At 40.3% G+C, this 15,927-nt stretch overlaps 1 protein-coding gene across 3 annotated transcripts in view; it reads left to right on the top strand.

The window, feature by feature from the left end:
* Positions 1-1,582: 1,582 nt before the first annotated feature.
* The window catches only part of BCAT1 (branched chain amino acid transaminase 1), a 71,958-nt gene continuing 57,613 nt past the window's right edge, over positions 1,583-15,927 (top strand). For all 3 annotated transcript variants that reach the window (XM_064155984.1, XM_064155983.1, XM_064155985.1), the window contains exon 1: positions 1,583-1,986. In XM_064155984.1, the coding sequence (XP_064012054.1) occupies positions 1,978-1,986 (9 nt within the window). In that variant the 5' untranslated portion in view covers positions 1,583-1,977. The remainder of the gene's footprint in view (positions 1,987-15,927) is intronic.

The following is a 15,927-nucleotide window of genomic DNA, read 5'->3' as shown; positions in this document are numbered from 1 at the left end:
GATGATTAATTGTTATCTGTGTTTCATCTTTCTTCTCTCCTAAATAGTGTCACTATTCACAGGAACTTTAATTTTTGGTATGGAGTTGTTTTACCTGTGTGTTTAAGTTCTAGTTTAAATTTCCCAGAGACTCAAATATAGTTAATAGAACCAATAACAATTTTAAAGGATGCCTTTCCCTCGTCCCCCTTCTTTCTCGAAGAAAAGGAATTATATGTAGAGAGAGAAAAGATAAAGTACAACCAAAATAAATAACCTCACTTTGATTTGGAAGTTAAAAGAAGACAATTTTAACAATAAATAAAACATATTTGAGGTAGGGAAGTTACAAAAGGTATAGGGAAGGGAAAAAACAAGATACAAAATATGCAAATACAACCAGAATTGTTGGCAATAATTTCATCCGCCTCGTAGGTTATGGCCACATGGTAAAAGAAATAGTACTAGGAAACAGGATGGTGATACTGGCAAGCAGGGAGAGAGAGTACCAGGAAGGTTCTCTGTTTTTATAGGGATTTAGACAGGAAGTAGGAGCGGGTTAACCACCATACCTGGTAGTGTTTGCACCCACCCCCGGGGTGGGGTCAGGAGGACCTGGGGTCATGGTCAAGACCACTCCCCCAGAAGGGTTAACCCTTTACACTGTGTTTCTTCAGAACCCAAATTTTTGTGATTTCATTAAATAACAAATTTTTACCTGGCTGAAGAGTGGCAGGATCAAAGATCTATTTATTTTTATGTAACGAGCCTGTGGCACTCTAAAAGAGAGAATAATTCATGTACATCATGCAAAACAGAACCTGCCACTTTTGGTGGTAGTATTGAGATGAAACAACTTTATACAACTACTTTCAAGCAGATCAGAAAGGGAAAACATTTACAAAAACAGTAATAAGAAAAGGCTTAAACATTAGTAAATATTAAAGTAAGTACATGGTGAACATCACACTGTGGTTTTTCATCATTTAGTTTGTTTCGCTGGCAGCAGCACTGCTAGAACAGAGAGGGTAAGCTAGCCTCTGACGTTCATTATTTTGTCCTCAGGCGCTAGCCACGTACACACAGAAAGGGGCAGTCCAGCAGGACACCCTAGAAGGCCTGCTGAGTTATGAAGATCTGTGAAGGTGTTGTTACACGGGCTTCAGCATGAACTGGGTAGTGGATAGCAAGGAGAAGATGCAGATGCCGGCTGTGAAACGTCTGGCAACCCCAGCTAGCTCCAAATGAAACGGATTGTGTGGGACCCCTCCTGCATTCGTTGCCAGTGCTGGAGGACTTAGCACAAGTTGTACACGTGTCACCGGAAAGCAGAGGGCCTGGGGAAAGGCCGCCTTGCTGCAGAAGAGCTGAGCGGCTTGCCAGCCTTGAGAGGTGCTTGTCATGTCAGACAAGGTGGGCGGTAGAAGAAGGAAATGACTCAGGGATGGAAAATGATGAGTTTCTGAATGCTCGCTAAGAGCGGGGTGAGATGAGCGTGTGACCCTCAGAATAAACTGAGCTTGCCATAAACTCCGCTTGGTAGGCACAGCGCGCGACGCGGAGCCATTTTAAGGCTAAGCCACGAGCCACAGCCACCCCTGAGCGCTGGCCTTGCCCTGCGGGTAGGGGGTGGGTATGCGCCCCCCAGCCTCGCCCCCGGGCGCGGCGCTGCCGGTGCCTCCGTCGGCGAGGCAGGAGGTGTGCACGTTAGCCGGGAGCCGCGAGGCGGGGCAGGGCAGCCCGCAGCCCCTAGCCGCTTTCCCAGCCGGCTGCTGCCGTGCGCACCGCCCTCGCCCGCTGATGCAATCAGAACCCGCAAGTGGCGGCAGCGGCCACGGTGGCGGCAGTAGACTGATAGTCCGGCCCTGAGCCCGCGCAGTGCGCCGCCGCCACCCTGAGCTGCAGCCGTGTGCTCAGTGACCGCGGGGTTCCAAAAGCTGCGCTTCTCGAAACGAGAGCCTGCTCCGCCGCGGCAGGGAGGTACCGCCGTTTGCCAGCATGATGAAGGTAAGAGGAGCGGGTTTCCTGCCAAAATCCCTTCGTCCATCCTTCAGGGGATGGAGAGCGGCGGAGGAGCTTCTCCTCGGCAAACAAGGACAGCGGTAGTTTACCGATTCGTATTTGGAGATTTTGAGGGTCTCATTTGTTATTTATGCTTTGCGAAGGACATTCTCGAGAGGTTTATTTGTTTGAGACTCAGAAGCAGGATGTGTGTAGTTCTACCTCTTTCCATGTTCTTTCATCGCATACAACATGTGCGGAAAAGAAATGACGAGCCGGGAGGGAGAAGGCGGGGGGAGGGAAGGTATATCGTTTGCCCTCGAGGAGGATTCCGTTCGTTTATTTGTAACCTGGGGCTGGCGCTCAGTGATTAAAATAAGAGGAAAAAAATGAAGACGGTATGGTCTGCTGGCAGGCATCCTGTCTTTTTATGCCTATGAGTTTATTATGGGTCTTATTTCTATCGTGGTACCAAAACAGACTATGGGCAAAAATCAGCAACATGTATTTAGAGGTTTTGAGTAGTTTCAGAAATAACTTTAAATAACAGAAGAGGAGCTGTCAGTAGTGAACGTGAGAGATGAGCATCTGTGGAAATGATTGTTTTATGAGCGTCCTGGTTATATTCTGCACAGTGAGGCTGATCTGGGGATTAAAAAGAAGTCTTCCTTATCAAGGCAAAGGGCATGGAGATAGCACGTGTGCTTTTCACTTGGACTGAGGGAACACCCCATCAACTTTATGCCTTCTGGAGCAGCTGTATTAAGACTAATTCTTGAGTCTTGAAGAAGCTCTGTGTTGGGCTAAGTGTGAACTTGACAGCTGTAGCCTGATACCAGGGTTAACAGCTGAGATAAGAGTGAGTTGTTTGCTATTCCTTGGTAACTATAACAGATGGAATAGGCACAACAGGTGACTGTCGGGTGTCTCCCCAACTCTTCTCGGGCACCGATGGCAAGTGTCATCCTCATCCCGACCCATCCAAAGTCTCATCTACTTTGCTTTCTCCTGAATGAATCTTAACAATGGTGCAGGTGCTGCTGCTGGTGGCAGTTAGAATGAGTGAGTACTCTGGGAGAGCTTCAGGAGGCTCTGATTAGACCCGGTTGCACTTTCTGCGACTGGATAGTGGCACAGCTGCCCTCAGCCAGAATGCTTAGGGACCAAATGCAACAGGCTGCCACATTTTATATCACTTTTGATGTACTTGTTGTGCGCCTAGGATAGAGGACATGAACCTGGTCTTTAGGGTGTTAGCCAGCATGTAGCACTAGTGCTTTGGCATACCCGTGTGAAAAACACGCAGCAGGCCAGCCATAAACCTGCCTGCCTGCTTGCTCAAAGCAGCTGACACCTTGCTAGGTTCTTCTCACTTGCACAAAGCCTAAAGTTGCACTGTAATTTTTACTTTAGAACCTTACTTTGTGTTTTTACTGTGGAAAAGATAGGAATCAATTAGGCAGATAAGTACAGGCTCGTCACTTGCAAGTGCCTTGGGCAAGTCAGTTCTGAGTCCTTTTACCCTTTATTTGCCTCATATGTTCAGACTGTAAGCTCTTCGGGGTTGTGACTGTCGCTCAGTATTTGTAAAGCATAAATCAGGGGTACAGGAAATTTTCGTTTGATTATTCCAGTATTTATGCAAAACCTAATATTTTGATAAAGGTGTCAGTAAGTAACATTATTACAGCTTCTTATCCCTTCATCTCCTTTCTCATCATTTCCTGCTTTTAGTCACAACCCTCCATTTCTCCTTGAACCATTTCCAGCCCAGCCTCAACCCTCTATTTCTAGCCTGTTTAAAGGAACGTCATGTATAAGAAATTAATTATTACTCTGGTTTCTGTAGTCCTGCCTTATCTACCATTGCACTGATTGTTTCTGACAGGCCTAGCACTACTAGCATTGTGTGATCCACTGGATGTTCTGAATTTTCTTGTGGAAATTGAGTATTGAAATCTGCTGCAGAAGCAAATAAGATTGCAAAACTATCAGGTAGCTTTACCACAGTTGCTGTCTTGCCAGACCAGCCCATGGGCCATATCCTTAGTTTAATTTGATAGATTAATAATTCAAGTAGAATTTGCTAGTCATGGATTTATCCCTAGGAGTGTGATGTTAGGAAAGGAGGTAAAACAGCTCATTAATTCCATAAGCACTCAGCTACTCTGTATTTGTTCAGCTGTTTAGAAACAATCTATTTGGTGTGGGCACACTACAGAATTGGAACAGACCTATCCATTAATTATGCTGTGCCATTTTCTTAAATGATTAATCACAGCTAACTGTATAGCAGAACACACTATGGGCTGGTTTGATGGCAGGATCTGCAGTATTAAAGGAGCTAAGGGATAAAGGCAGCTTGGAAAATCTGCACAATTAGCCTCCTTGCAGCATGAAGGTGAAGACTGGCATTTTCATGTCACATAGTGACATGTGCTCCACAAGCTCATCAGACTTCTGTGAACTCAAACTGTTCAATACTGATTGTGGCTTTTGATAATAAATGGTGATTATCCAACAGCAATGATGGCCGTAACATAGAGATTAAATGCACAACCTTCATGTTGAATTTCTGCATTTTAGTAATTTTGGAGCATAAATCAGAGCAATACATGGCCCTATTTTTATTCATAGCCACTTACATGCTTGTAGCCTGGTAACTTCTGTTCTTACATAGGATTAGGTGAATGGGTGACCTCATTTACCCTGGAAACCATTTCATCACTTTATATATGTGAAAGAGACAGGTAAAATTACCTCATAAAAAAAGAACACCTGTTGTAGAATGGTGATTTCACACATGTTACCATATGTTATTGCAGACAAAAATCCAACTTTTTTTTTATGGAGCAATCTAATGTTGCTCTTTGGTGCATATAATCAAATAATCCAAAACAGCTAAGGTGAACTAAAAATAATTTAATCTGTCTTTAAAAATGATCAAGTTTTTATTATGTCTTTTGTACATCTTGGCTCACAGTTCATTGCTGGGTTTCAGACTGATGCCATAATGCCTTTCCAACAGAGTTTCTCATTCACTTTCTTCCCTTGAGGTCTACAGTATGTTCCAAGTTTTCTTCCAAGGTATACCTGATGTATTAATGAAGTGCAGCATATGACTTCTCAGTAGGTATAGTGCTGTTGCTAATTCAGTTTGCATTATTAGAGCATTTCACACACTATTTAATTAAAATAATCTTAAGCACAAAAAAACCCAAACCAAACCCTGGCTTTCCTGGTATATGGCTAGGGATTAACTCAACAGGGAATTCTGATTGTATTGATTTCTGCTAGAGTTCAGAGAGATGAGTGCCATACTAGACACTTGTTTTATTTTACTTAAACTGTTGTTTTAAGAATCATCACTTCCATAATACATGTTTGAATTCGCATTGCCTTAGTTACTGAGTATAATTTTTTTTGAACTTTGTCTCTGAAAGGCTGAGGGAACTGGGTTTGTTCGCTCTGGAGACTTTGAGGTTATGTAACAGCAACCTTCTGAAACCTAGAGGAACATCAAGGAGATAGAGCATGGCTCAGCAATAACATATGGAAGGAAAACAAGAGACTGGCATAAACTGAAATGAAAATGGCTTAGGCTAGATTTAAAGAAAATGGTCTCCCCATAAGGACAGTCTAGACAGTGGAATAGGTTGCTAAGAGAGGCTGTGTAATCTTGATCTCTCAAGACTCAACTGGATAAGTGAGAAATCAAGTGAGAGCTCAGAGCTGACACTGCTTTGAGCAGGAGGTTGGACTGGAGACCTGAGGTCCCTTCCAGCCTGGATTTTCCTGTGGTTTTGAAAAAAAATCCAGTATAGGAGGATTTCTTAAACATGTCCGTATAGTAGTATTATTTTGTTCTTCTCTATTATCTCAATGAACTCTTTAACAAAACAGGTTGAACAGTAATGTTGGTGTGACTCTCTTCACAAGACTGCTACTTTATTTGGACCCTCTGGAGTTCATCAGCATTCCATCATGTGCCTGCTGCTGAATCAGGAAAGAAGACTGTACCTCCTTCCTGCACTCTCAACACCTTTCTTCTAGGTGCTGTATTTTTTTTCCTCATCCAAGAGCCAATCTAGCACCTTTTCTCATAACCAGAATACACCTTGGTTTCTGTTTGTTTGTTTTTCCCTTACCGTATATATGTTACGAATAATTGTTTAAACAAGAATCATTGTACCAGTAGGAGCTGGCCATGGGAAGAGTAGAGGTATGTTGAAACTCCTGGAGCAATTACTGATGTCAAGGTAAAGCTAAGGTGATACCACAGGGATTCTTAAGGTGGAGGGTTTTATAATACTGACGGCTTAAAAAAAACCCAACAGCTTATTGTTGGTTTTGAGATGAATTCACATGGTCTTCTTTTAACTTATTTTCTGTGCAATTGGCTGCAAGTGAAGTTCAATACACTGCCAGGATTCTTACAACTTTTGGCAAGGTTGTGTATAGTAGTTTTAACTTTTATAATATTTGATGCTGCATTTTCTAGATTGTGTTTTTCATTTGGTATGTGAAAAATGAAACACTGGAAATCTGTATAAAGGACTGAAAAAAGCAAAGACTTATTTTTTTCACTTTCTGGAATGTGACCCTTAAATTACTGTATCTTTGACATACAAACGTACCATACAAAATTGCATGTTCCATTGTTACCACAAAATTATCGATTCACCAGGTTTCATACAACTGTGTATCATCACGCAATTCATTAAAGCTCACACAAAGTCCACTTCAAGTCAGCAGTAATGGTGTAATTTCTGTTGATGTATTAAGTAAAATAAATTATTAACGAAAAAGATATGGGGAGAGAACTTTCTAGCAAATTTCAATACTTGCAGTACCCTCAACATATTTAGCAGGGTTGCTAAGGAAGTTTCCTAAGGAAGTTTCTTACCAGATGCATGATGCAGGTTTTATTTCCCTAATTTTAAAGTTTGAGGAAACAGGCTCAGATTTTGATCCCAGGTGAACAGAAACCTATAGAATCTATAGTTTTACAACATTCAGAAGTACCATAAGAATTTTTGAGAACAGAACATCAAGATGTGTTAAGATTATCAAGGTCACAATTGATGCTAGCATTGAGAGTCAAAACTCCTAAGTCCTTCTGAATCCTGCCCTACATTGTGATAGTGCCCAATTAAAAAATCAAAGATTCCCTTCCTAAATGCTAGGAAATATTGCCTGAGGTATAGGGAGTGAAAGCTATTAAAAATGAATAGTTTTATACTGGTAGAAAAGTGTAATGTGAGCACATTATATTGCTAACACAACATGAATTAATATTTATAGCATAGAGTGCAGCTACACAGCCACAATATTTGTCACAACTGTACAGCTGCATATATGCATGCACACAGAAAAAAAATCATATAGTATATATATGCTTGTATATTTGAGACATTTATTTACCATAAGTGCATAATTTGATTTTGAAGCAAGGATGATGGTTAAATACGCTGTAACCTCTTCATATGTGCATGGGAACTAACTGCAGACTGCCTTACACTGCACGAACTGTCTTTAGAAACTGAAGTGCAGTTTGGGAGACAAATGAAAGTTTCTCTTGTCAGGAAGTGTTTTGTTTCTGTAACCATAAAGGAAGTCTGTTGGGTTGTTTGACTGTATTTGGTTCAGCTTGGTTTTGCTTCTGTCTGTATCATTCTAACACAGCTCTGCTTTTTCCTCGATCCTGCGCTGTGGCCCAGTCTGTGGCTGGGACTTTACTCTCAGTATTTCACAGTGCTCTACAGAATACCAAGACAAGTTCTGTAGTCTGTGGGTTTTTTCATGTTTCCAAGTGTCTGACCCATCAGAATAGCTTCACTTTTTATTATCATTTGCCTTAAAATACAATTTCATATATTATTTTGGGCATTTATAGATTGATTCTCTTCTTGGCACCTGGAAAGAAACTCATCAATATCAACATTTGTTTCTGTGTCTCTATTGATCTGAAAATGCTGCATTTACAACAGTTTTCTGTTGGATCTTCTTTTATCTGGTTTTATTGCGTCTAACAATGTAATCATCATGTCAATTGGGCAAAATATTTATTCTGATATACATATAAAATTAAATGTTCTGTCAGTCCATTTCTAGGTGAACTGAATTTCAACAGAGGATGAATCAAACCCAATTCTGAACTGTTTTAAGACATTCATGTAGGTGGAAGCTGGACAAAACCCTTAGTTCATGAAGCTGTTAAGAATAAGTGATTTACTGACCTGAGCAGGGCTAGTTGGTCATAGATACAAATGTTGAACTGCAAGAGAACAACTACACATTACCTGTCACGTACCTGTTTACCTTTGCTTTGCATGGTTAATGCTGACACCTCTTGCAAATTCCTCATCTGTAATTACAGCTTTTCAAGACCATTTTTATGTGCCGAGTGTTATTTCGCTCTCTCTTTCCCTGGGCAGAATCCAGCTTGTTCTGGGCACTGTAACAAATGATAAGGGGTTTCAGATGAAGGAGTTGTTCAGAGGTAACCTCAGTGTAACTCCAAATTTTTTGATATTGTAATATGTGATTTTTCCCTTAAGAGTTGTTACACAGTAGAATATAAGATAAGTGGGTGGAGTCACTACTTTAAAATGCTATATTTTTGAGGAGACATCACAAAGAAAAGCAGCTTCTTGTAGATGTTATCTTGGTGTTTTTCCACATTCAAGGGATTAATATGTGACACTGCACAGTGACACTTTAGTTGTGCTCTGTTTTTCTTGGCTTGTTTAGTAAACTACCATGTGATAATTTACATTTACTTGAAGTGGTGGATTATGCTTACTATTTTTTTGTTCCATCCACTGAAACTCAGAAAAACTATAAAGCAAGAAAAGCTCCTAACATGTTCTGTGGTTTAATTCAACTCTTTCATTTAAATATGGTTCTCACTAATTTGTTCTTAATTTGGACAGGAACATGAACAGGTGCTGTCTTCAAACAGGTTCCAAGGATTTTTCCCAGGGGTTATCTCTGTTTCTAAGATCATTTATGTCACAAGAAAAGGTTTGGCTTCTCATCTATGGTATTGAACAGTGTCCAGTTAAATCAATTTAAGACAGTGTTTGAACACAGAGCAAAAGACACAGCACAAAGATATAACTTAGACTTCAGTAAAAGCCAGGGAAAGATCACCCATTACCTCAAACCAATTATGCTAGGCTTAAAACTCACTGAACGTAGTATAGGCAGGTCTTCTGCAGCCATATCCTGTGTGCTGTTATGCAAGAAGCTTGCACAGGACATAGCTGTTGAGTAGAGTACACTGCTAAAACCACATCAGTCATCTCCTCTGGTTCTTGAGAAGAATTGTAATGGATCTGGTGGGTATGTCTCTACAAGGAATAGGAGCTGTACGTTTAGTTTAGGGGAGCTGTGTACACCTTATGCTGGAATCTGTCCATTTCCCAGTGAATTCTCTGAAGTAATTGCCAACAAGTATGAGGTATGCCAACGGGACAATCTATGCCTAAACTTCTTCTCTGTAGAAGAGATAGATATTTCTGCCTTCCTTTGCTTAGGTGTTGCAACTGTAGAGGCAGTATTAATTTTTAAGGCTTACAGTAGGAAGATTTGTTTAAAGTTTATAAGTAATGTTATTTACTGTTTGTTCCAAGTAAAGAATTGCAAGCATCACACAGACCGGCCCACCTTCAGAAATGAAGAGAAAGCACAGTGTTTGCAGCACCTCTAAACATTGCTTGCTGTCTTTCTGGGTTTTTTTGTGTTTTGCTTTGAAATTTTTCCTAGCCTGGCTTGCGTCACCCACTTAAACACATCTGCTAGATCATTCAATCCACTGTAAGTCTTGAAAGCTCTGGTTTCTTCTGCAGCACTATGGCCAAATGTTCAGACAGAACACATAGAATCATAGAATCTTTAGGTATATACAATTCTGCCTGCAAGCAAAAGCCAGGGATATGTTCAGCCTTTAGAAAAGACCAACGTAGTAAAGAAGCACATTTATAAGGACTCCTCCTCTGACTAGTCAGGCAGAGTGTACATGCAGTCAGATCCCCAGGTTAGATAGCTGCTGCCATGCTTTATCAGCTTCATCAGTTGAACACTTAACAGCTAAAGAAACCTCTTGGGAAGAGGGAAACAGGCAACAATTGCACTAACAGCCTAATGCACTACAGAAAGTCATGCTGCTTATACTTTGGCACCACTGATGAACTAATCACTGATTAATACTGGAGGTGAATTAAGTACTGATACTTGATGATGAATTAAGCCATGCAGAGTTATCAGGGCTAGATCTGATGTCTGCTCGTTTACACACCAGCAATAACACTCACAGTTGCATAATGTTTTATAGTACTTAGTGTTATTGGACAGCCAGCTGTGTAAGTCACTGTTTTATAATCTCTGGTGGGACCAGATACAGGACTTGTGGTGAAAAAGTAACTCTTCTCCAAAAATTTTGGGTTCATGTTGTTTTTCGTTTGTTTTATTTTTCCTTCCCTAAAGAGCTTTTGTTTTCAGTGTGTGATTCATCATTGCTCAGCATCTTATGTAAACCTCTGTTGCAGTGCAAAATGGACTCAAATGGGACACAGTCTAAGCACTCTGAGAATAGCTACAAATGACCCTTTGCACAGGCCAGTGATTCAGCCTGACTTTGTGTTTATTCTGATTCAAGAAACCTTGCAGGCAAGAGCATGTCCTTAAGTACAAGTTTTATGTCTGCTACTTCTTTCATTTGAGCATGTCAGTTCTTATTTTGGAATCCATCATTGCATCTGCTATGATTTGGTTTTATTTATTCCATAGAAGTCTACAGCAATTATTTGCAAACTGCAGAAGCTTTGGTTTCCCACACTAAATTGTCTGCTTCCAGTTCTAAACCCTCAGTAACACTCGACAGTGATTTTATTTGTTTCTGCTCTGTATGCGTTCGTGTTAGTCACATTATCATTTTGTAGTTGCATCAAGCCACTTGCCTTGGTCATTAGCTACAGGATCTCTGTGTAGTTTCAGGGAATTTCACAAATAAATTGTAAGCTAAATCTGATGCATCTTTAGATCTGTATTTTACCTCTATATCTGTGTTAGGATAAAAAAATACAGTCAGTGAATCCCTGAGGAAAATAATAATAAGGATATTTTTAAATTGTGCTTAGGCTTATCTTTGCTGGCATTCATTGCAGTGCAGTTAAAAATACATCCTGTAGCTCTGATGAATTTTATTGTAAAATCTTAAAATGCTAATTTAGTACCTGTCATTACAGAATACATGAGGAAAGAGAAATCATGGCTTCAGCTGGAAGGGACCTTCAAGATCATTTATTCCAATGTCCCTGCCATGGGCAGGCCTCACAGTTAGATTCAGCAGCTCAAGGCCTCATCCAACCTGGCACTTGACACCCCCAGGGAGGAGAAAACTTTAATGAGCACAAGATTTCTTATGGTTAAGAGAAAGCCTTTTTCAGTGGTAGGAGAAAGTATGTAATAGCATTTGTACTCTTTCTTGTTGCCAGTTCGATGTAAAAGATCTCATCAAACACAATAAAACCATAGTGACTTTCAGAATTGTAATTCTCTTGCAATTCTTTTTTTTCAAAAATAGCAATAATCTTATTACATAGCAATGAGACACTGTCTAGTTAGAAAACAGGCAGATGAATTTTTAGGTCAACTAGATCCAGCTGGTTGCTTTAACATGTTTTTCTTTATGCATTTCTAGCAAACAATGCACTTGTTAAAAACATAATTAATGCTGGGGCGGGCAAACAAACCAACAAAAGAGGCACTTAGAGGCACTGCTCATAGGAGTTAGAGATGGAAAATCTCCATTAGGTCATCTGCCTATTTCCTTAATAGTGGGAGGCTGTTTTGCTCCATCAGAAGCAGAGTCGGTAAACTGTGCAAGAGGGGAAGGACAGAAATGGCACGGGGGACTGACAGAGCAACAAAAGGGTCATAAAAATTAACACAAACAACAACAGCATTAGCAGTGATCTTAGAAATCAAGGTCAAAGCACCATTGCATTTGGAGGTCATTTCTGAAGAGGATTTCTTTAGAGCATTTGACTATTTCTGTAAAGAAAGCAGGAAGATTGTGCACTTGTGCAAGAAATGCACTAAGAACAAATTATTTAATAAAAGGATGCCACACAGAGAAGTACAGCTGTATTGGATGGGGTGGTGGTAGATTTTCAGTCTTTCAGTTGGGAGGGATCACACCTTAGATTCCAGCCAATGACACCAAGCTGTGTGGTGTGATGGACTTACTTGAGGGAAGGGATGCCATCCAAAGGGACCTTGACAGGCTGGAAAAATGGGCCACTGCAAACTGTGTGAAGTTCAACAAGTCAAAGTGCAGAGTCCTACATCTGGGTTATCCAATCCCAGGCACAAATATGAACTGGGTGCAGAGAGGAGCCCTGAAGAGAACGACTTGGGGCTGTTGATAGATGACAAGCTCAGCATGAGCTGGCAGTGTGCTTATGCAGCCCAGAAGGCCAACTGTATCCCAAGATGCATCAGAAGGAATGTGGCCAGCAGATCAAGAGAAGTGATTCTCCTTTACTTTGCTTCTGTGAAACCCTATCTGAAATGCTGTGTCCAGTTCTGGTATGCCCACCGTAAGAATGACTTAGATCTGTTGGAATGCGTCTGGAGGAGGGCCACAAAGATGATCCAGGGGCTGAAACACTTCTGCTATGAGGATAGGCTAAGGGAACTGGAATTGTTCAGCCTGGAGGGGTGACCTTATAACTGCCTTTCAGTACCTGGAGGGAACCTACAGGAAGGCTGGAGAGGTACTTTTTACAAGAGTGTCCACTGACAGGACAAAGGGAAATAGATTTAAATTGAAGGAGAATAGGTTTAAATTGCATCTCAGGAAAAAATTCTTCACTACAAGGATGACACTAGATTGTCCAGAGAGGTTGTAGATGCCCCTTCCCTGAGTATGTACAAGGCCAGGTTGGATGGGGGCTTGAGCAATGTGGTCTAGTTGAGAAGCATCATTGCCCATGGCAAGGAGGTTGGATTAGATAATCTCCAAGGTCTCTTTCAACCTGAGCTGTTCTGTGATTCTATGTTTCAAGAGTGTAATTCAAAGATCACATTGTATATTTTCTACAAAATAATTGCAGCATGAAGCTGAATAGATCCTTGGTCAGATCTCTTTAGAGTTAGTTACAACAAATCTGTTTTCTGTTTCTGGTGGACCCTTCCTGATAATCTAATTTGTAAAGCACATGTGGGGTTTTGTGTTTTTGTTTTTTTTTGTATTTCAGAAATAGTTATCCTTCACCTTGCCTGGCCTTGCTACCTTTCAGATGAACTGATGCAAACTTTCTTGTATAACAGGTTAGGCATTACCAAACTGGCTCAAATATTAATTTAAGCACCAAGTCAAAATATTGCCATGGTTTCCATGGAGAGGTTTTTCACCTGAGTGCTGACTGCAGTGCTTTTACTCTGGCAACGTTGTCCTGCATCTATTTAGTTTTGTAAAAACCAACTTTGTCTGGTTTTAGAATTGAGATACAGCTATAAATGTTAGTAAATATTAATCTTGGATAGACTAGCTGAGTATTTCCATTTCTTTCTGTTCTCTGTTTCAAGGGTTTTTTTAACTACTTAGTTGCGCTCATGTAGTCAGAATTGTCTTTTATTTAAACATAATAAAATCAGTGATACTTGCTTTAAGAGGAGCATATTTTGGTTTTATTCTAACTCGAATTGCTTTAAATTAATCCAAATAAACATTTTAAGCCAGAGGATAAGTACTTTCACACTCTGTTGGGCTAATTTAATGATAATCCTAACTTTATGCTATGCAGCTTCCCTGAAGAAACTCTCCTATGGTCTAAACCCTGATGCTTTACCTCTGATGAAAAATTATCATTGAACAATATGGAACCTTGCTTTTTCTGCCATGATAGTCACCTTTCTTCATTGTATACTGTTAGTTATGCTGCCTTGCTCTTTTTAATAACCATTAGTGCTTGCTGAAGGTTGAACAAGCAGCCATAGTAAGGTGATAATGCCCAGCAGATAAGGCATCAGGGCACATATATGTTAGGCAGGAGCAGTCTCAAAGAAGTATATTGGAAGTGCAGAGAATCCTTGGTTAGCTAAATAAAAAGCAAAGCAGTGAGACTCCATATGCCAATTGCCCCTTTTTGGGGGAGTTGTTTTTCCTTTTCTAAAATACAGTTTGGTGGTTTTTTTGTTTTGTTTTTTTTTTTAAATGCCGGGATATTTTTGATGTGTTGTTTGTTTATTTTTATTTGCTTGTTCTGTTGTTCTGGTTTTGTTTGGTTTGTTGGTTGTTTTGTTGTTATTTCCCCCCCCCCCCCCCCATGCTGATCTGTATTATTCAAGTTTATCATTGCAGATGCTCTAAAGTTTGTGCTATTTATGCTGCATGTTGTTTGTATTCATCATTGAATCGCAAGCCAATGTATGAAAACTCCTCCAACTTAACAAAGACACCTCAAAGATCTCTTTTTGGCTTGAGAAGCAGTTGGAAATCCAATTTAAGAATTAGTCTTGCTCCTTACGTGTTCATTTTGAAAAAAGCAGATTTAAAAGAAGTTGTGTGGGTAAGGTGTGCCATGCTGTCATGCAAATGCCCCAGGCCAGTGAATGCACTTGGTGCCACTTGTGTGCTAACACATACAGGCGTATGTTCATGTTCATATTCATACTATACAAAGACAACATTAAAATATTTTTATAAGATGCAGCTGAGGTAAACATGCTGGGCTCTTAGATTCTGTAAATGAGCTTCCTGAGATCTGCAAGTATTTTTATAAATCTTAAGTAAATATTTCAGTTGGTAGTAAAATAGGTATTATATGACCCAGCCCTACAGCAGTATTCATAATTTCTCTCTGTGTGACAGTTGATAGATGCTTTTTTTTTTTTTTTTTAAAGCTATGAACATCTTTGGGTTTTCTGTTGTGGGCTTCTTTTTCTGCAAACTCATCTTTTGTGTGGTGTAGCTGCCAAATTGTATTAACATTTCCTAGGAGAAGGTGAAAACTAGTTTGAAGTTATGGAAATGTTTTAGATGACTGTAGCAATAAACAGAATATGTGGCATTTTGTGGCATATGTGGCATAGTGATGAGAAGAGCTATTAAGCATCAGGGAAATTTAAAGTGAGCACAGAGCTGATTGAAGAATTACATTTTTTTGAAAAACTATGGCAGACTATGTGGTGCAGAGGGTAACTGCAATTGTTTGGTGTTTTTTGTGTGTTTGTTTGCTGGATTGTTTTGAAAATTAATGCCATTGTAAAAACTGAATTACGTCATGCACCATAGGTTATAGAAATGCAGTTTGCACTCAAAGTTTACAGTGATACATCTTCTGATAATCTTCAGTTCCTATTTTATGAGGATGAGGCTGTGGGATAATGGAGTAGCTAAAATCTAAGGACAGCAGTTTGGCAATGGATCAGTTTATAGAACAGAGAATGAGAATAAAGACATTGGTGCTACCAGTGTCTTTCTGAAGTCACCAAATCTGAGGGGCACAGGGGAAAACAAAGAGACTCAGATAATCCAGGGAATCTAGGAGTTTAGGGGGGAGATGGTTCATTCAGCTGAAGGATGAGTGATATGATCGCACAGAGAGGTAGATTCTCTGTTTTGAAGAAGCTGATACTTGCAGGATGATGGCTTAAAAGCTGAGTGTAATGGGCGTGGCAAAATGGCAATAGCACAGTTGTGAGCCCCCTCAGAAGGGGAACAAGTGAAATGCTCACAAGTGACATGGAAGAGGCTGAGGTTCTCAACGACTTCTTTACCTCAGACTTCACTGCAAAAGCCACTAGCCACACTCCTGGAGCCATGGAAGATAATGGCAGGGACTGGAAGGAAGAGCTGCCCATTGTAAGTGAAAATCAGGTTCATTATCGCCTTAAGAACTGGAAAGTGTTCAAGTCCATAGGACCCGATGGGAT

The sequence above is a fragment of the Pogoniulus pusillus genome, chromosome 15 (genome assembly GCF_015220805.1).
Source record: "Pogoniulus pusillus isolate bPogPus1 chromosome 15, bPogPus1.pri, whole genome shotgun sequence".
Classification (NCBI taxonomy): domain Eukaryota; kingdom Metazoa; phylum Chordata; class Aves; order Piciformes; family Lybiidae; genus Pogoniulus; species Pogoniulus pusillus.
Note: the sequence above shows the minus strand (reverse complement) of the source record. Positions and strands in the feature narration are given on the sequence as shown.